At 51.3% G+C, this 19,476-nt stretch overlaps 1 protein-coding gene across 1 annotated transcript in view; it reads left to right on the forward strand.

The window, feature by feature from the left end:
* The window catches only part of LOC140393968 (uncharacterized), a 505,220-nt gene that overhangs the window by 190,243 nt on the left and 295,501 nt on the right, over nucleotides 1–19,476 (forward strand). Inside the window, exons 14-19 of the mRNA XM_072480674.1 lie at nucleotides 72–129; nucleotides 3,886–4,070; nucleotides 4,487–4,544; nucleotides 5,523–5,707; nucleotides 7,166–7,223; nucleotides 11,478–11,662. Coding sequence (XP_072336775.1) covers nucleotides 72–129; nucleotides 3,886–4,070; nucleotides 4,487–4,544; nucleotides 5,523–5,707; nucleotides 7,166–7,223; nucleotides 11,478–11,662 — 729 coding nt within the window. The remainder of the gene's footprint in view (nucleotides 1–71; nucleotides 130–3,885; nucleotides 4,071–4,486; nucleotides 4,545–5,522; nucleotides 5,708–7,165; nucleotides 7,224–11,477; nucleotides 11,663–19,476) is intronic.

Below are 19,476 nucleotides of genomic sequence, written 5' to 3' on the forward strand. Positions count from 1 at the left end.
GTCCCCAGTGAGCCCTCCGTCGGCCACTGGCTCTCTCTCCCTGTCTGTCTAATTCTTTGGTTTTATTCCAGAGAACGGGATCAATCTCTTGGCAGTGAGGGACGGGGTTCCGATGAAGCTGATCCACAGGTAATTCACACAGGGCAAAAAGGGGGGCTTCAGTCACTCTCCATGTGTGCCTGAAGTCAGGATCTGGGACATTGGTCATAGACAGAGGGGAACAGTGAGGGTTCAAGTTCCACCACTGGGTTCAGTCAGTGAGCAGGGGCTGGCTGCCAAGGGAGGGAGTCACACTGACTGTGGACGGACTAACAGAAACATATCTTAAAAAGGAAACTTGGAATGCCGCAGAATTCAAGGATATAAATCAAGTGCTGGAAAATGGGATTAGAATAGTAGGGCTGGTGGTGGGAAAGATTTTAGAAAATATGAATTCACAGTCACTTGGAGAAATATGGGCCTGATTCTCCGCCGCCGGGATGCTTCGTTTTGGCGGCACCCCGGGGGTTTCCCGACAGCGGGGGGCTGTCCCACAATGGGGCAGCACGGTAGCACAAGTGGATAGCACTGTGGCTTCACAGCGCCAGGGTCCCAGGTTCGATTCCCCACTGGGTCACTGTCTGGGCGGAGACTGCACGTTCTCCTTGTTTCTGCGTGGGTTTCCTCCGGGTGCTCCGGTTTCCTCCCACAGTCCAAAGACTTGCAGGTTAGGTGGATTGGCCATGATAAATTGCCCTTCGTGTCCAAAAAAGGTTAGGAGGGGTTATTGGGTTAGGGGGATAGAGTGGAAGTGAGGGCTTAAGTAGGTCGGTGCAGACTCGATGGATCGAATGGCCTCCTTCACTGTATGTTCTATGTTCTAATGGGAAATCCCATTGATCAGCTGGTGTAATGGAGCATCCTGCCGGCGGGCTGAAATAGAAATCTGGCGCAGCGGGATGGAGAATTCAGCCCATGGATTTATTAGGGAAAGGCAGCTCCGAATTGTTAAGGGCTAACTATGTTTACCTAACTTATTTGAGTTTTTTGATAAGCGTGACAAATGGAGGATTTTAGGACTATTGGAGTCTTAATTATTGGGCAATTTAAGGGTTAAAAGCCTGGGTTTATGGTGTGTTTAACTGCAGTGGTCATTTTTTTAAATAAAAGAATCCTGGTTTGCAAGTAGATTTTAGCAGCCAGAAGGTGAAATTGACGAGCGAAATGTGTTTGTCAGTCTGGGCTAATAAATTGCGGTTCTATTGGGACAATCCCTGAGGAATTAATGCGCTTTCAGTTCCTGCAAAGTTAATTTGTTTCTCAGCTTGGGGAGATGATGTCATTGCTGGGTAGAGATAAGAGATTCAGAGAGACATTTTGAGAAAGTTCTGGAGAAGAGTTGAAGTCTGATCTGACAACTCTTATTTTGACCTTGAGTAAAGACAATTCTCTCCCAGTAGGACAGATTTAAAAAAATAGATAATAATAGTTGAAGCAGAGCAGTCTTGTCTGAAGACAAGGAACAGGTTGAAACAACCCAGTTGAAGCAGCTATTTGAAGATATTCAGCCAGAGTCTGAATGGGTTCTAACAGGAGCCAAATATTCTGTTCTGTAAAGCAAATATTACTTTACGCCATACTGATTTTAAGCTGGATTGAGAGCTGTATGTTCCTTTTCTTATTGTCTAATGGGGAATTGAGTAGTAATGTTTCACGGGTCATTGTAAGCTGTTTTTCTTCGGGTGTGAAGTTAAAGAGTTTAATATTGTATTTATAATAGAGTTTTGCTTTAAAATACCAAATCCCTATTTTTTTGTGCAATCACTCCTGGAGTGAATCATTCTTTCCGCAAAATAAACTAAAATATTAGGGTTTTGTCCAGTATCTTAGCCACTGTTGTGGTCTGGTCTGGGATCCTAATATAAGGTAACAGCGAGGATTGATGGACATAACAATGTTGATATGGTGCACATGGTCTTCCAAAAGACATCTGATTGACTGTCACCGAACAGACCTGTCGGCAAAGCTGAGACCGTATCAGTGACAGAAGAAGATTGGCTGAGTGACAGAAAACAGCAAGTAGAAGTGAGCGTCTGCTTCCCAGACTGGATGAAGGTTTATGGTGGTATTTCCCAGGGGCCGATATGGATCACTGCTTTTCTTGATCTATATTCATGATGCAGACTTTGGTATATAGGGTACAATTTGCAGGTAACCTGACACCTGTGAACCATAAGGAGGATAGTGATAAACATCAAGCGGGCACAGCCAGGCTGGTGGGATTGGCGGAACCTTCACAAAGAAATTAAATATGCACAATTGTAAAGTGATTAACTTTGGGAGAAAGAACGAGAAGAAGCAACACAAAAATAAAGGATACGATTCTAAAGAACACAAGAGATAGCAGCAGGAGTAGACCACTTGGCCCCTCTAGCCTGCTTCGCTATTCAATAAGATCATGACCGATCTGATTGTGGCCTTAACTTCATGTTCCTGACTGTTTCCCAAAACCAGTGACTCCCTTGTAGATTGAAAGATGAACAGCGATAGACGTACCTGGGGTGATACATACAGAAATCATTGAAGTTGGCAGAGCAGGTTGAAAAAGTGATTAATGAGGTACATTGGATGATGGGCTTATAGTCATACAATACAACGGTCAGGAAGAAATGGTTTCCACAGGAATATTGCGTCCAGTTCTTCACACTTTAGGAAGGATGCAAATTCATTGGAGGGGGTGAAAAGATTTAAGGGAACTATTGTGGTGATTTAAAAAAAATAAATTTAGAGCACCCAATTATTTTTTTTTCCAATTCAGGGGCAATATAGTGTAGCCAATTCACCTACTCTACACACCTTGCGTTGTGGGGGTGAGACCCACGCTGACACGTGAAGTATGTGAAATGTCCACACGGACAGTGTCCCGGAGCCAGGATCAAACCTGGGTCCTCTGCGCCGTGAAGCAGCAGTGCTAACCACAGCAGTGCCGCCCCGGGAACAGTTCTAATGATGAGGGACACGGCCAGTTACATGGTGTCCTTGTCACCGGATTGTGCACATCATTTGTCAACCTCAGGAAATCGCTGTGCAGTCAGCAATGGCACAGTCTTGATAGATTGACAATCTTTACCCAATGACATAGCAGCCATGACGACTTGACAGTGTAAAGCCCACTGCAGCTTTTACCCTCCTTAAAAACCGTTGATGTTCACATGTGGCTCATTCATCTACCAAATCTTTGAAACAGCTTATCAGATGGCTGAACCATTAAAGGAAAACACGAAGATGAAGGGGGAAATTGACAATCAAAACTGAATTTTACTTTTTTGCAATGTAGAATAGTATGTTGTCCATTGGATAATGTTTTCAACAAATGCCAACATGACTCCATTAAAATTCTGGGTAGTCTGAAATGGGAGGTGGAAATGTCGGGACAACCGGGGGGTGGGCTGGCGGCCCATCCCATTATCCTGCACCAAACAAAATTGTCAGTGACAGGAATGGAAAAGGGAATCCCAGAATCAGGTTTTGCTCATCATATCTGGAGCCTTTTGACGCTGGTCGGCTTGGGGTCCAGCCCAACGTTCTTAGGTGGTTTTCAGGGAAAGAGGTTTGTGGTGAAACCACCTGTGTCAATCTTTCTCTGGAATCTCACTCAATTGGCAGCTGGGTGTTGGGTGCGGAGGTGAGATGCTGAATCGTGCAGCTCCTCAGCAGATTTATGATAAGGCTCTGATGGAGGGGTGTGCAGAGACAGTGTCACTGAAAACATGACAGATAGAGAGATAGAGAAAAAGACAGAGACAATAGAGACTGGGTGAGAGATGGAGAGGCAGGTGGTTTAGAATTAATTGTACCATTTAATAATGATTGACTGTTTTCCCTTTGTGTGTTGCTCCCTCCCAGTTACTCCCAGAGCTTGTCTCTCTGCGCAGTAAACAGGACGAGGCCATCACTGAGATCGAGAGCCTCAAACTGACCAATCAGGAGCAGGAGACACGGCTGCAACAGATCCAACAGGAGCTTCAGGAGGCCCAGGATCGGCTGGTGGCTCAACAGGAGGAAGCAGCTCAGCGAGAGGAGAAAGAAGGGTAAGAGATTGTGTACACATATCTCACATGCGGTGTGAACATCCCAGTCACTGTGTACACACCTCACACCGCGTGCATGCCTTCTACATTGTGTACACTACCCATTTACTGTTTACACACCCCTCTCACACTGTGTACAAACTGTACTGTGTATGTACCTCCTGTACTGAGTACAACTCTGCATACAATCTACAGACCCAAACATATTGTAAGGGAATGTCCAGCCTCATAATGAAACAGTGAATGACTGTACTTCCCAATCCCAGGAAATTCCAGCTGAACAAGGAACCTGGTCCGGGATTTTGTGATTGAGGTGTAGGAGAGTGAGCAAGTGTAATAATTAATGGCCCTGGTGAGCCCTGTGTCTGTTACTGACTCTCTCTTCCTGTCTGCCTGATTCTTTGGCTTTATTCCAGAGAGCGGGATCGATCTCCCAGCAGTGAGATGCGGCCTTCCAATGAAGCTGATCCACAGGTAATGAGGGATGGACACAGCTGGGAAAAGGAGGAAGAGGCTAAATGTGAGATCTGGTGCATGGACCGTGGTCAGAGGGAGAGCAGTGAGGGTGGAATATTCCGCATGGAATCTATGGGATGGAAATGCTTGCCTTCCCTGTGCTTCTTGCAGGGTACGGGCTCCCCCACTCGGGGCGGGTTTCTCAATTAACCAATGTATATAAGGTCGGCCAATAAGGCACTAACCAGAGAGGAACCCGGTAGGGATCTAGCGGGTAGCGTATATATTGTTTGTGTAAATAAAACTTCATTCTTACTTTACTCGATGTGGGCTCCCGTGTCCTCATTAAAGAAAGTTCATGGACCATCACTGGGTTCAGACAGTGAGCAGGGACTGACTGCCAGGGAGCGAGTCACACTGACTGTGGGTGAGAATTGGGATGGGGGGAGGAGGGGAAATAATGGCAGAACTTTCCAAACAGATTCACAGTCGGCAGGAGGGCAGCTTGTCTGAAAGGAAGTCCACAGCAGATAGAAATTATCCACATTGTAAAAAGGTTTGACCCTTGTTTAACGTTCCCTGTATTCAGGAGCTAATTGCACCAGGTATTCAGTTCCTGTCTGAAGACGACATTTTCGACAGGGGACGGATTGAGATGACATTGGTTGATGTGATTAATGTGAAGTCCATTTCTGTCTAAATTCTCACTGGTTCCCATGAGGACAGTTGGGTTTTGGGATGTGAAATTGAGTTTGGGGAATGAGATGTCAAATCCTTCATCTTGAGAGTGAGGCAGCGATTAGATTCTGATAGAGGGGTGGAGTCAAAGAAACTCTGGAAAAGTGTGTAAGTGTGAGAGAGAAACAGACTGGGAGAGAGATATTAGAGACGGAGAGAGATGGGAATAAATAGAGGTTGTTTAGAATACTTTTGATGAGAGGATTTACTGATATTTGCTGATTGAATGTTTTCCCTTTGTGTGTTCCTCCCTCCCAGTTACAAACGGAGCTTGTCTCTCTGCGCAGTAAACAGGACGAGGCCATCACTGAGATCGAGAGCCTCAAACTGACCAATCAGGAGCAGGAGACTCGGCTGCAGCAGATCCAACAGGAGCTTCAGGAGGCCCAGGATCGGCTGGTGGCTCAACTGGAGGAAGCAGCTCAGCGAGAGGAGAAAGAAGGGTAAGAGACTCTGTACACACCTCTCATGCGCTGTGTACACACCCCTCTCACATAGTGTCCAAACTGTATACACACCCCTCACACTCTGTGTGCACAACCCTCACACACGGTGTGATGATTTGGAGGAAAATGATAACTGGTCTGATTAGTAAGTTTGCGGACGACACAAAGGTTGGTGGAATTGCGGATAGCGATGAGGACTGTCAGAAGATACCGCAGGATTTAGATTGTTTGGAGACTTAGGCAGTGGGATGGCGGATGGAGTTTAATCCGGACAAATGTGAGGTAATGCATTTTGGAAGGTCTAATACAGGTATGGAATATACAGTGAATAGTAGAACACCCAAGGGTATTGATAGTCAGAGAGATCTAGGTGTACACGTCCCTGAAAGGGGCAACACAGGTGGAGAAGGTAGTCAAGAAGACATACAGCATGCTTGCCTTCATTGGCCGGGGCATTGAGTTTCAAAATTGGCAAGTCATGTTGCAGCTGTATAGAACCTTACTTAGGCCACACTTGGAGTATAGTGTTCAACTCTGGTCGCCCCACTACCAGAAGGATGTGGAGGCCTTAGAGACGGTGCAGAAGAGATTTACCAGGATGTTGCCTGGTATGGAGGGCATTAGCTATGAGGAGCGGTTGAATAAACTTGGTTTGTTCTCACTGGAACGACGGAGGTTGAGGGGCGACCTGATAGAGGTCTACAAAATTATGAGGGGCATAGACAGAGTGGATAGTCAGAGACTTTTTCCCAGGGTTGAGGGTTCAATTACCAGGGGGCATAGGTTTAAGGTGCGAGGGCAAGGTTTAGAGGAGATGCACGAGGCATGTTTTTTACACAGAGGGTAGTGAGTGCCTGGAACTCGCTGCCGGAGGAGGTGTTGGAAGCAGGGACGACAGTGACATTTAAGCGGCATCAGGACAAATATATGAATAGGATGGGAACAGAGGGATACGGACCCAGGAAGTGTAGAATATTGTAGTTTAGACGGGCAGCATGGTCGGCACGGGCTTGGAGGGCCGAAGGGCCTGTTCCTGTGCTGTACTTTTCTTTGTTCTTTGGTGTACACATCCCTTACAAACTGTGCACAGATCCCTCACATGGTGTGTACACATCCTTCACACTCGGCGTACACACTCCTCACATGTTGTGCTCACACCTCTCACAGGCTGTGTATATACCCCCTGAACTGAGTACAAATCCACACACAGCGTACAGACCCAAACATATTGTACACTGGGACAGTGGGAACATCAATGTCCAACCTCACAATGAAACAGTGAATGACAGTGCTTCCCAAATCCAGGAAATTCCTGATGACCAACAGGAGCAGGCAAACTGCTCTGGGATTGAGGTGCTGATGAGTGAGGCAATGTAAAAATTAATGTGTCCAGTGAGAGTCTGTCTGTCTCTGACACTCTCTCCCTGTGTGTCTGACTATTTGGTTTCATTCCAGAGAGCGGGATCAATCTCTCGGCAGTGAGGGACGGCGTTCCGATGACGCTGATCCACAGGTAATGAGGGATGGATACACAGGGAAAAGGAGGGGTGGACAGGTGGAGGGGGGGGAGGCGAGCGGGATGCGCGGTGGGATTCAGTCACTGGCCGTCTGTGTCTGATATTGCGATCTGGGACATGGATTATAGCCTGAGCACGGAGGGTTCATGTGCCATCATTGGGTTCAGACAGTGAGCAGGGACTGGCTGCCAGGGAGGGAGTCACACTGACTGTGGGTGAGAATTGAGACGGTTGGGGGGGGGGGGAAATAATGGCAGAACCTTCATAACAGATTCACAGTATGCAGGAGGGAAGCTAGTCTGAAAGAAAGTCCAGTAAGAAGTCTTACAACACCAGGTTAAAGTCCAACAGGTTTATTTCAAATCACTAGCTTTCGGAACACTGCTCCTTCCTCAGGTGAATGAAGAGGTGGGTTCCAGAAACATTTATATAGACAAAGTCAAAGATGCAAGACGATACTTTGAATGAGAGTCTTTGCAGGTAATTAAGTCTTCACAGAGCCAGAGAGAAGGGTAACCCCAGGTTAAAACGGTGTGAATTGTGTCAAGCCAGGACAGTTGGTAGGATTTCGCAGGCCAGATGGTGGGGGATGAATGTAATGCGACATGAATCGAAGGTCCGGGTTGAGGCCGTACTCATGTGTGCAGAACGTGGCTATAGGTTTCTGCTCGGCGATTCTGCGTTGTTGCGCGTCCTGAAGGCTGCCTTGGAGAACGCTTACCCGGAGATCAGAGGCTGAATGCCCTTGTCTGCTGACGTGTTCCCCGACTGGAAGGGAACATTTCTGCCTGGTGATTGTTGCGCGATGTCCGTTCATTCGTTGTCGCAGCGTCTGCATGGTCTCGCTAATGTACCACGCTTCGGGACATCCTTTCCTGCAGCGTACGAATAGACAACGTTGGCCTAGTCGCACGAGTTTGTACTGTGTACCTGATTGGTGGTGTTCTCACGTGTAATGGTGGTACCCATGGCGATGATCTGGCACGTCTTGCAGAGATTGCCATGGCAGGGTTGTGTGGTGTCGTGGTCACTGTTCTGAAGGCTGGGTAGTTTGCTGCAAACAATGGTTTGTTTGAGGTTGCGTGGCTGTTTGAAGGCAGGTAATTAAGTCTTTACAGAGCCAGAGAGAGGGGTAACCACAGGTTAAAGAGGTGTGAATTGTCTCAAGCCTGGACAGTTGGTATGATTTTGCAAGCCCAGGCCAGATTGTGGGGAGTGAATGTGTCATGTGAGAGTACCTTTAAGAAATGGGTGTTTTTAAATGTACCTTTAAGAAATGAGTATTTATCAGTGATGTCAGAGAGTGGGTGGAACTGGGCTGTTTGTCAGCTTTTTACTTTTGTTTTAGGTTGTTTGCTGCAGGGTGTGTTTTAGTTTCGTTTTCAGTGTTGGAGCTGAAGCCAGACAAAGCAGGTGTACTGTTGATCTCTCTGCCATGAAAAGACTATCTCTTGATCATTTGGTGAATTCAGAATTATAAATGTTCTCAGTAGTGAATGTAAACCTAATGTGCTTCTGTTAAAAGGTGTTTCTTTTGTCTTCTGGATGTTGTTTAGGAAATTATTAAGGATTACTTTGTGTTGTATTCTTTGGGGGTTGCTTTTGAATTGATGGTTGCTAAGATGTTCACTGTATGTTTTAAAAAGGTGAACTTGAGTTCATAGAATAAACATTGTTTGGCTTTAAAAAATACTTTTCGATTTCTACTGTACCACACCTGTAGAGTGGGCCCCATACCATAATCTATTAAAAGTTGTGGGTCAGGTGAACTTCATGATACACTTTGGGGTTATCTGAACCCTGGCCCATAACGAAGGTAATGCGACATGAATCCAAGGTCCCGGTTGCAGCCGTACTCATGTGCAGAACTTGGCTATAAGTTTCTGCTCGGCGATTCTGCATTGTCACGTGTCCTGAAGGCTGCCTTGGGGAACGCTTACCTGAAGATCAGAGGCTGAATGCCCTTGACTGCTGAAGTGTTCCCCGACTGGAAGGCAACATTCCTGCCTGGTGATTGTCGCGCGATGTCCGATGATCTGGCACGTCTTGCAGAGATTGCCATGGCAGGGCTGTGTGGTGTCGTGTTCGCTGTTCTGGAGGCTGGGTAGTTTGCTGCAAACTGGTTTGTTTGAGGTTGCGCGGCTGTTTGAAGGCAAGTAGTGGGGGTGTGGGGATGACCTTGACAAGATGTTCGTCTTCATCGATGACGTGTTGAAGGCTGCGAAGATGTCGTAGTTTCTCTGCTCCGGGGAAGTACTGGACGATGAAGGGTATTCTGTCGGTTGTGTCCTGTGTTTGTCTTCTTCGGAGGTAGGTGCAGTTTTTTGCTGTGGCGCGTTGGAACTGTCGATCAATGAATCGAGCACCATAACCCTTTCTCTGGCTCTGTGAAGACTTAATTACCTGTAAATGCTCGCATTCAAAGTATCGTCTTGCATCTTTAACTTTGTCTATATAAATGTTTCTGGAACCTACCTCTTCATTCACCTGAGGAAGGGGCAGTGCTCCGAAAGCTAGTGATTCAAAACAAACCTGTTGGACTTTAACCTGGTGTTGTAAGACTTCTTACTGTGTCCACCCCAGTCCAACGCCGGCATCTCCACATCATGAAAAAAAGTCAACAGCAGTAATTGTCCACATTGCAAAAACCTTTTTCAAAAGAGTACCCCATTCATTTTTTCCAATTAAGGGGCAATTTAGCGTGGCTAATCCACCTAGCCTGCACAACTTTGGGTTGTGGGGGCAAAACCCACGCAAACACGGGGAGAATGTGCAAACTGGGCAGCACGGTAGCATTGTGGATAGCACAATTGCTTCACAGCTCCAGGGTCCGAGGTTCGATTCCGGCCTGGGTCACTGTCTGTGCGGAGTCTGCACATCCTCCCCGTGTGTGTGTGGGTTTCCTCCAGGTGCTCCGGTTTCCTCCCACAGTCCAAAGATGTGCAGGTTAGGTGGATTGGCCATGATAAATTGCCCTTAGTGTCCAAAATTGCCCTTAGTGTTGGGTGGGGTTACTGGGTTATGGGGATAGGGTGGAGGTGTTGACCTTGGTAGGGTGCTCTCTCCAAGAGCTGGTGCAGACTCGATGGGCCAAATGGCCTCCGTCTGCACTGTAAATTCTATGATAAAAAACTCCACACGGACAGTGACCCAGAGCCGGGTTCGAAGCTGGGACCTTGGTGCCATGAGGCTGCAATGCTAACCACTGCACCACCGTGCTGTCCCACATTGCAAAAACCTTTGACCCTTGTTTAACGTTCCCTGTATTCAGGAGCTAATTGCAACATTAGTTCCTGTCTGAGGCCAACATTTTCGAGAGCAGACGAATTGAGATGAAATTGTTTGATGTGATTAATGTGAAGTCAATTTATCTCTAAATGAATGAAATGAAATGAAAATCGGTTATTGTCACAAGTAGGCTTCAAATGAAGTTACTGTGAAAAGCCCCTAGTCGCCACATTCCGGCCCCTGTTCGGGGAGGCTGGTAAATTCTCACTGGTTTCCATGAGGACAGTTGGGATTTGGGATGTGAAATTGAGTTTGGCGAATGAGATGTCAAATTGAGTCAGTGTCCGCCTGCCGTCTGTGTCAGAAGCTGAGATCTGGGACATGAATCGTAGCCCGAGGGGGAGCAGTGAGGGTTCATGTACCATCACTGGGTTCAGACAGTGAGCAGGGACTGACTGTCAGGGAGGGAGTCACACTGACTGTGGGTGAGAATTGGGACGGGGAAGGAGGGGAAATATTGGCAGAATAGGTTCACTGTTTACAGGAGGGCAGCTTGTCCGAAAGGGGGCTGGATTCTCCGATTTGGAGACTGTCGCCATGCCGGCGTGGGAATGGTGGCGTTGGAAAACTGCCGCGACACTGCCACCGGTTCACCTTTTTTCCGGGGGCGAGGAAAAGTGTGTTTGTGTGAGATAAAACCAGACTGGGAGAGCGATGGGAATAAATAGAGATTGTTTAGAATAGTTTTGATGACAGGGACTGTGGCGCTGAGGACCCGGGTTCGAATCCCGGCCCTGGGTCACTGTCCGTGTGGAGTTTGCACATTCTCCCCGTGTCTGCGTGGGTTTCACCCCCCACTACCCAAAGATGTGCAGGGTAGGTGGATTGGCCACGCTAAATTGCCCCTTAATCGAAAAAAATAATTGGGTACTCTAAATTTAAAAAAAAGAATACTTTTGATGAGAGGATTTACTGATATTTGCTGATTGAATGTGTTCCCTTTGTGTGTTCCTCCCTCCCAGTTACAGGCGGAGCTTGTCTCTCTGCGCAGTAAACAGGATGAGGCCATCACTGAGATCGAGAGCCTCAAACTGACCAATCAGGAGCAGGAGACCCGGCTGCAGCAGATCCAACAGGAGCTTCAGGAGGCCCAGGATCGGCTGGTGGCTCAACTGGAGGAAGCAGCTCAGCGAGAGGAGAAAGAAGGGTAAGAAACTGAGGTACCCTCAATAATGATGCTTAGAGATTAAACTGTAAAGAAGGCTTTATTAGATTAATAACTATGCTACAGGTTTGGACGAGAGCTGACTGCTATACAGACCATGAGGCAGGCCTTTATGTATGGCTCCCAGATGGGCGGAGCCAGAGGCAGAGTCCCCAGGGTTCCAAGCCTGGTCTTAAAGGGGACATCACCTTACATGATGATAAGGCAGTAACCGTTCATCACATTCACCCCCTGTTTAAAAAGGAGTCCGGCGGGGGTGAAGTGCCATTATAGGTCCATCTGTCTCGGCGGGCGGATCGTCCTCGTCGATCTCCTCAATTCGGGCGGTGGTGCGGCGGGCACGGACGTCCCGGTTGAGAGCACATCCGGGAGCACAGCGGTCGGAGCTTCGGTCCGGGTCGGGGCAGGGGGACTAGGCAGGGCCGGGGGTAGCGGAGCCTGCGCCGGCGGGGTGTGTAAAGGGGGGGCGCAAGGGGGGGCGCACGGTAGGAGCTCACCAACGGGTGGTAGGGCCGGAAGGGGGGTGTTGTAGGGGGCGACGGGTCCTGCAGGGGCGCGGCGCGGGAAGGGGCGTCTGTGGTGGAGGATCCAGCGGGAGCCAGATCCCGGAGGGAAACCGTATCTTGCCTGCCGTCGGAGTACTCCACGTAGGCGTAACTGGGGTTGGCGTGGAGCAGTCGGACCTTTTCAACTAGGGTGTCCGTTTTATGGCTCCTCGCGTGCCTCCGGAGAAGAACAGGTCCCGGAGCCGTCAGCCAAGGTGGAAGCGAGACCCCGGAGGTAGACCTCCTGGGGAAGAGAAACAATCGGTCATGAGGGGTCTCATTTGTGGCCGTGCAGAGGAGTGACCTAATGGAGTGTAGGGCATCGGGTAGGACCTCCTGCCAGCGGGTGGTTGGGAGATTTCTCGACCGCAGGGCCAGAAGGACAGCCTTCCACACGGTCGCGTTCTCCCTCTCCACCTGCCCGTTTCCCCGTGGGTTGTAGCTGGTCGTTCTGCTCGAGGCGATGCCTTTGCTGAGCAGATACTGACGCAGTTCATCGCTCATGAACGATGTACCCCGGTCGCTGTGGATATAAGCAGGGAAACCGAACAGGGTGAAGATGCTGTGCAGTGCCTTAATCACCGTGGCTGAGGTCATGTTGGTGCAGGGAATGGCGAATGGGAAACGGGAGAACTCATCGATCACGGTGAGGAAATAGGCATAACGGTTGGTGGACGGGAGGGGCCCCCTGAAGTCCACGCTCAGTCGCTCAAAGGGGCCCGAGGCCTTCACGAGCCGAACCTTGTCTGGCCGATAGAAGTGCGGTTTGCACTCCGCACAGACCTGGCAGGCCCTGACCATGGCCTTGACCTCCTTGGTTGAGTAAGGTAGGTTGCGGGACTTGATGAAATGGACGAGCCGGGTAACCCCCGGGTGGCAGAGGTCATTGTGGATGGCTTGCAGGCGGTCCTCCTGCGCGTTGGCGCATGTGCCGCGGGACAGGGCATCTGGGGGCTCGTTGAGCTCCCCTGGACGATACTTGATATCGTACGAGTAGGTGGAGAGTTCGATCCTTCACCTCAAAATTTTATCGTTTTTTATTTTGCCCCGTTGCATGTTATCGAACATATAGGCGACCGACCGTTGGTCGGTGATGAGGGTAAACCTCCTACCCGCGAGGTAGTGTCTCCAGCGCCGCACAGCCTCCACAATGGCTTGTGCCTCCTTTTCGACTGCAGAGTGTCGAATCTCGGAGGCGGTGAGGGTTCGGGAGAAGGACGCTACTGGGGCAGCATGGTAGCATAGTGGTTAGCATAATTGCTTCACAGCTCCAGGGTCCCAGGTTCGATTCCCGGCTTGGGTCACTGTCTGTGCGGAGTCTGCACGTTCTCCCCGTGTGTGCGTGGGTTTCCTCCGGGTGCTCCGGTTTCCTCCCACAGTCCAAAGACGTGCAGGTTAGGTGGATTGGCCATGCTAAATTGCCCTTAGTGTCCAAAATTGGCCTTAGGGTTGGTTGAGTGGGGTTACTGGGTTATGGGGATAGGGTGGTGTGGGCCTCGGTAGGGTGCTCTTTCCAAGAGCCGGTGCAGACTCGATGGGCTGAATGGCCTCCTTCTGCACTGTAAATTCTATGATTCTATGGTCTGCCTCCTTGATTGAGGGTGGCAGCCAGGGCGATGTCTGATGCACCACTCTCTACCTGGAAAGGGATGGTTTCGTCCACCGCGTGCATGGCGGCCTTGATGATGTCGGCCTTGATACGGTTGAAGGCCAATTGAGCCTCAGCCGAGAGGGGAAAAGTGGTGGTCTTTAGGAGTGGGCGGGCTTTGTCCGCATACTTGGGGACCCACTGGGCGTAATAGGAGAAAAGCCCCAAGCACCGTTTGAGGGCCTTGAGGCTGCGGGGGAGAGGGAGTTCCTTAAGGGGGCGCATGCGGTCGGGGTCGGGACCTAGGACCCCGTCTTCCACGACATAGCCGAGGATGGCCAGCCGGGTGGTGTGGAAAACGCATTTGCCCTCGTTATAGGTCAGGTTAAGGGCTCCGGCGGTCTGGAGGAACTTTTTGAGGTTAGCGTCATGGTCCTGCTGATCATGGCCGTAGATGGTGACATTGTCCAAGTACGGGTATGTAGCCCGCAAACCGTACTGGTCCACCATTTGGTCCATCGCCCTTTGAAAGACGGAGACCCCATTTGTGACACCAAAGGGGACCTTGAGGAAGTGGAAGAGCCGGCCGGCTGCTTCGAAGGCAGTATAGGGGCGGTCTTTTAGTCGGATGGGGAGCTGGTGGTAGGCAGATTTGAGGTCGACCGTGGAAAAGACTCGGTATTGGGCGATCCGATTTACCATTTCCGCGATGCGAGGAAGCGGGTACGCATCAAGCTGCGTGAATCGGTTTATGGTCTGGCTACAATCCAATACCATCCGTTTCTTCTCCCCGGACCGGACTACCACCACTTGCGCTCTCCAAGGGCTGTTGCTAGCCTCAATGACCCCCTCTCCCAGTAAACGCTGGACCTCTGACTTGATAAAAGCCATATCTTGGGCACTGTAGCGCCGGCTCCTGGTGGCGACGGGCTTACAGTCGGGAGTGAGGTTAGCGAATAGCGAGGGGGGTGCGACTTTCAGTGTCGCAAGGCAGCACACCGTGAGGGGGGGCAAGGGTCCGCCGAACTTCAGTGTCAGGCTTCGGTGGCTGCACTGGAAATCCAGTCCGAGCAGCAGGGGGGCACAGAGGTGAGGGAGGATATAAAATTTGAAACGGGTGTATTTGGCACCCTGGATCGAGAGATCCGCCATACAGTACCCTGTGATTTGTACCGAGTGGGACCCAGATGCGAGGGCTATGGTTTGGGAAGTGGGATGGGTGCGTAGGGAGCAGCGCCTTACCGTTTCAGGGTGGATAAAGCTCTCCGTGCTCCCGGAGTCGAAGAGGCATGCAGTGTCGTGCCCGTTGACCTGGATCTGCATCATGGAGTTCTGCAGGTGTTTTGGCCGAGTTTGATCGAGGGTGATCGCACCCAGTCGCGGGTAGTCGGAGTCGTAAAATGGCCGCTGCCGTTGGTCGCACGTGTCGGGTCGAGAAGATGGCCGCCGACCAGATGGCCGCTCCCATGATTCGCACGAGGCTGATGACGCGTCAGAAGAGGACGTGTCGGGTCGGTGCGCAGCAGCATTGCGAGGCCTGCGGGCCTGAGAGCGTGATTTTCGGGCCGGCTGTTCTTTGTTTTTCTGGCCCCTGGGTCTGGCCAGGCAGACCCTCGCAAAGTGCCCTTTCTTCCCGCAGTCGCTGCAGATCGCGGAGCGGGCTGGGCAGCGTGGGCGTGGGTGCTGGCCCTGCCCGCAGAAGTAGCAAGGTGTGCCCCCATGGTGAGCGGGTCGCCGCGTGGCGCAGGCCTGTAATACGGGCGAGTCTGAGGAAGTCCGGGGGGGGCTGGCAGAGTCCGCGGGGTACGTACCCAAGTTATGGCGGGCCACCTCCAGCGAGGAGGCGAGCGTTAGCGTCTCCTGGAGGTCTTTTGCCCCGTTTTCGAGCAGCCGCTGCCGGATGTAGGTCGAGCGGATGCCGGACACGAAAGAATCTCTGATGTGCAGGTTCATATGGACTTCCCCTGTCACATCCTGATGGTCACAGTCCCTGGCCAGCGCGGTGAGTTTCTCAACAAACTCGTCGAGCGATTCCCCCGAGCGCTGCCGGCAGGCAGAGAGCAGATGCCGGGCGTGCACCTCATTGACGGGTTTGACAAACCGCTTGCGGAGCAACTCAATCGCTTCCTCAAAAGTCGACGCCTTTTCGAGCGTGGCGGAGATTCTGTGACTCACCCGGGCGTGGAGTAGACGCAGCTTGCGTGGCCCCAGAATGGGAGTTTCTGCGGAGTCCAGGTAGGCCTCGAAGCACCGCAGCCAGTATTTAAAAATTTCCTTTGCCTCCGGCGTTCGTGCTTCCAGATTGAGCTTCTCTGGTTTTAGGCCTGCGTCCATCCTGAATCTAGTTTAGCCTAATAAATTGAGGTACCCTCAATAATGATGCTTAGAGATTAAACTGTAAAGAAGGCTTTATTAGGCTAATAACTATGCTACAGATTTGGACGAGAGCTGACTGCTATACAGACCATGAGGCAGGCCTTTATGTATGGCTCCCAGATGGGCGGAGCCAGAGGCGGAGTCCCCAGGGTTCCAAGCCTGGTCTTAAAGGGGACATCACCTTACATGATGATAAGGCAGTAACCGTTCATCACAGAAACACTGTGCACACCTCTCTCACACTTTGTACACACTGTATACACACCCCTCACATGCTGTGTACACACCCGTCACATGCTGTGTACACACCCTTCACAGACTGTACACATACCCCTCACAGACTGTGTGCACACCCCTCACAGACTGTATACATACCCCTCACAGACTGTGTATACACCCCTCACAGACTATGTACACACCCCTCACAGACTGTGTACACACCCCTCACAGATTGGGAGCTCCGCAGCTCCAGGAACCGTGCTTCTCCGTAAGCATGTCCGACTCCACAAGGCGGACCCGTTGCTGGAGAGGGTGCACTTGCTCCACGCAAACCCCCAGTCCACCTACGTGGCATTCCCCGACGGCTGGCAGGATACTGTCTCCCTCAGGGAACTGGCACCAGCAGGTTCCACCCCCACACCCCCTCCGCCCCCGGCGCCACCCTCCCCTCTCCCGTCGCTCCCAACAGCACCCCCCCAGGACCATCCGGCCCCCCTGTGCACTATATCCACACCCAACGATGAAGAGGATTTCGGCACGCTCCCAGAGTCACCATCGACCAGATCAGCACCAACATCGCCGACACCACTGCGTCGCTCCCAGAGGAACATCAAGGCCCCGGACCGGCTGAACCTCTGACCGATGCACCGGACATTAAAGGACATTTGTTTGCACAAATCTTGTAAATATTAACTCACTGATCTATATAGTTATCCACCACCCCCGCCGGACTCAATTTTAACAGGTGGTGAATGTGGTAAACCATTGTTGCACCTGTATTAAGTGATGTACGGTAGGACCTGTACTACAGGCTCGCCGGTAGTCCCTGCCTGTATAAATATGCGTGTCCTCCAGCCAGCAGCTGTGGGAGGCCACACATCTTAGAGCAATAAAGCCTCATTTGGATTCAACTATTGTCTTTTGTCCAATTGATCGTGCCTCAACCGCCACTCTCCTAAACCTCACCTACAACAAGGAGAAGTGCGCGGTTAGCATGACCCGGTTAGCCATCCGCGGCTATGTGGTCCAGAACAGAGTTCTGGGGCCCGATCCCGACCGCATGGAGCTTCCCCTCCCCCACTGCCCCAACATCCTCAAACGCTGCCTGGAGTTCTTTTCATACTACGCCCAGTGGGTCCCAAACTATGCGGAGAAGGCCCGCCCACTCATACAGTCCACCCAGTTTCCCCTGACGGCCGAGGCAGAACAGGCCTTAGCCGTATCAGAGCCGATATCGCCAAGGCCGGGATGCACGCAGTAGACGAGACGCTGCCCTTTCAAGTAGAGAGCGACGCATCAGACGTCGCCCTAGCTGCCACCCTCAATCAGGCAGGCAGACCCGTGGCATTCTTTTCCCGCACCCTTCATGCCTCAGAAATTCGGCACTCATCCGTCGAAAAAGAGGCCCAAGCTATCATTGAAGCTGTGCGGCATTGGAGGCATTACCTGGCCGGCAGGAGATTCACTCTCCTCACTGACCAACGGTCGGTAGCCTTCATGTTCAATAACACACAGCGGGGCAAGATCAAGAATGATAAGATCTTGAGCTGGAGGATCGAGCTCTCCACCGACAATTAATAGATTTTGTATCGCCCCGACAAGCTCAACAAGCCCTCAGATCCCCTAACACGAGGTACATGTGCCAGCACACAAGTAGTCCAACTCCAGCCCCTGCACAACAGCCTTTGTCACCCGGGAGTCACACGGTTGTACCATTTTATTAAGGCTCGCAATCTGCCCTACTCCGTCGAGGAAGTACGGACAATCACCAGGGACTGCCAGGTCTGCGCGGAGTGCAAGCCGCACTTCTACTGGCCGGACCGTGCGCGCCTGGTGAAGGCCTCCCGCCCCTTTGAGTGCCTCAGCGTGGATTTCAAAGGGCCCCTCCCCTCCACCGACCGTAACATGTATTTTCTCAGTGTGGTCAATGAGTACTCCAGATTCCTCTTCGCCATCCCATTCCCCAACATGACGTCTGCCACCGTCATCAAAGCCCTAAACACTATCTTCGCCCTGTTCGGTTTCCCCGCCTACATCCACAGTGACAGGGGATCCTCATTCATGAGTGATGAGCTGCGTCAGTTCCTGCTCAGCAGGGGTATCGCCTCCATCAGGACGACAAGCTGTAACCCCCGGGGAAACGGGCAGGTAGAGAGGGAGAATGGGATGGTATGGAGGGCCGTCCAACTGGCCCTACGGTCCCGCTGGCAGGAGGTCCTCCCTGATGCACTCCACTCCATTCGGTCACTGCTGTGCACCGCTACTAACAACACACCCCATGAACGTCTCTTTGCCTTCTCCAGGAAATCCACATCCGGGGTGTCGCTCCCGACTTGACTCGCAGCTCCAGGACCCGTCCTGCTCCCTAGGCACGTCCGACTCCACGAGGCGGACCCGTTGGTGGAGAGGGTGCAATTGCTCCATGCCAACCCCCAGTATGCCTACGTAGCGTACCCCGACGGCTGCCAGGATACTGTCTCCCTCAGGGACCTGGCACCAGCAGGTTCCACACACACACACCCCTCCAGCCCGGCACCACACTCCCCTCCCCCGGCGCTCCCAGCATTAACCCCACCAGGACCATCCGTCTCCCCCCCTGCCCACACCCGAGGATGAAGAGGATTTCGGCACGCTCCCGGAGTCAACGAACATCGGGCCAGCATCGGCATCGCCGCCACCACTACGTCGCTCCCAGCGGCACATCAAGGCCCCGGACCGGTTAAACCTCTAACTGGTCCACTGGACTTCAAAAGACATTTTTTTTCTCTCAAGTATTGTAAATGTAAAACCATTTGTTGTATATAGTTCTCCACCACTCCCGCCGGACTCAATTGTAACAGGGGGTGAATGTGGTAAACCACTGTTGCACCTCTATTAGGTGATGTATGGTAGGACCTGTACTACAGGTACGTTGGTAGTCCCTGCCTGCTGGCTCCGCCCAGTAGGCGGTGTAGAAATGTGTGTGTCCTCCATGCTGCAGCCATTTCGCCAGCTGCTGTGGGAGGCCACACATCTTAGAGCAATAAAGCCTCAGTTGTATCCAACTCAAGTCTTTGTGCAACTGATCG

The sequence above is a fragment of the Scyliorhinus torazame genome, chromosome 17 (genome assembly GCF_047496885.1).
Source record: "Scyliorhinus torazame isolate Kashiwa2021f chromosome 17, sScyTor2.1, whole genome shotgun sequence".
In the NCBI taxonomy this organism is placed as follows: domain Eukaryota; kingdom Metazoa; phylum Chordata; class Chondrichthyes; order Carcharhiniformes; family Scyliorhinidae; genus Scyliorhinus; species Scyliorhinus torazame.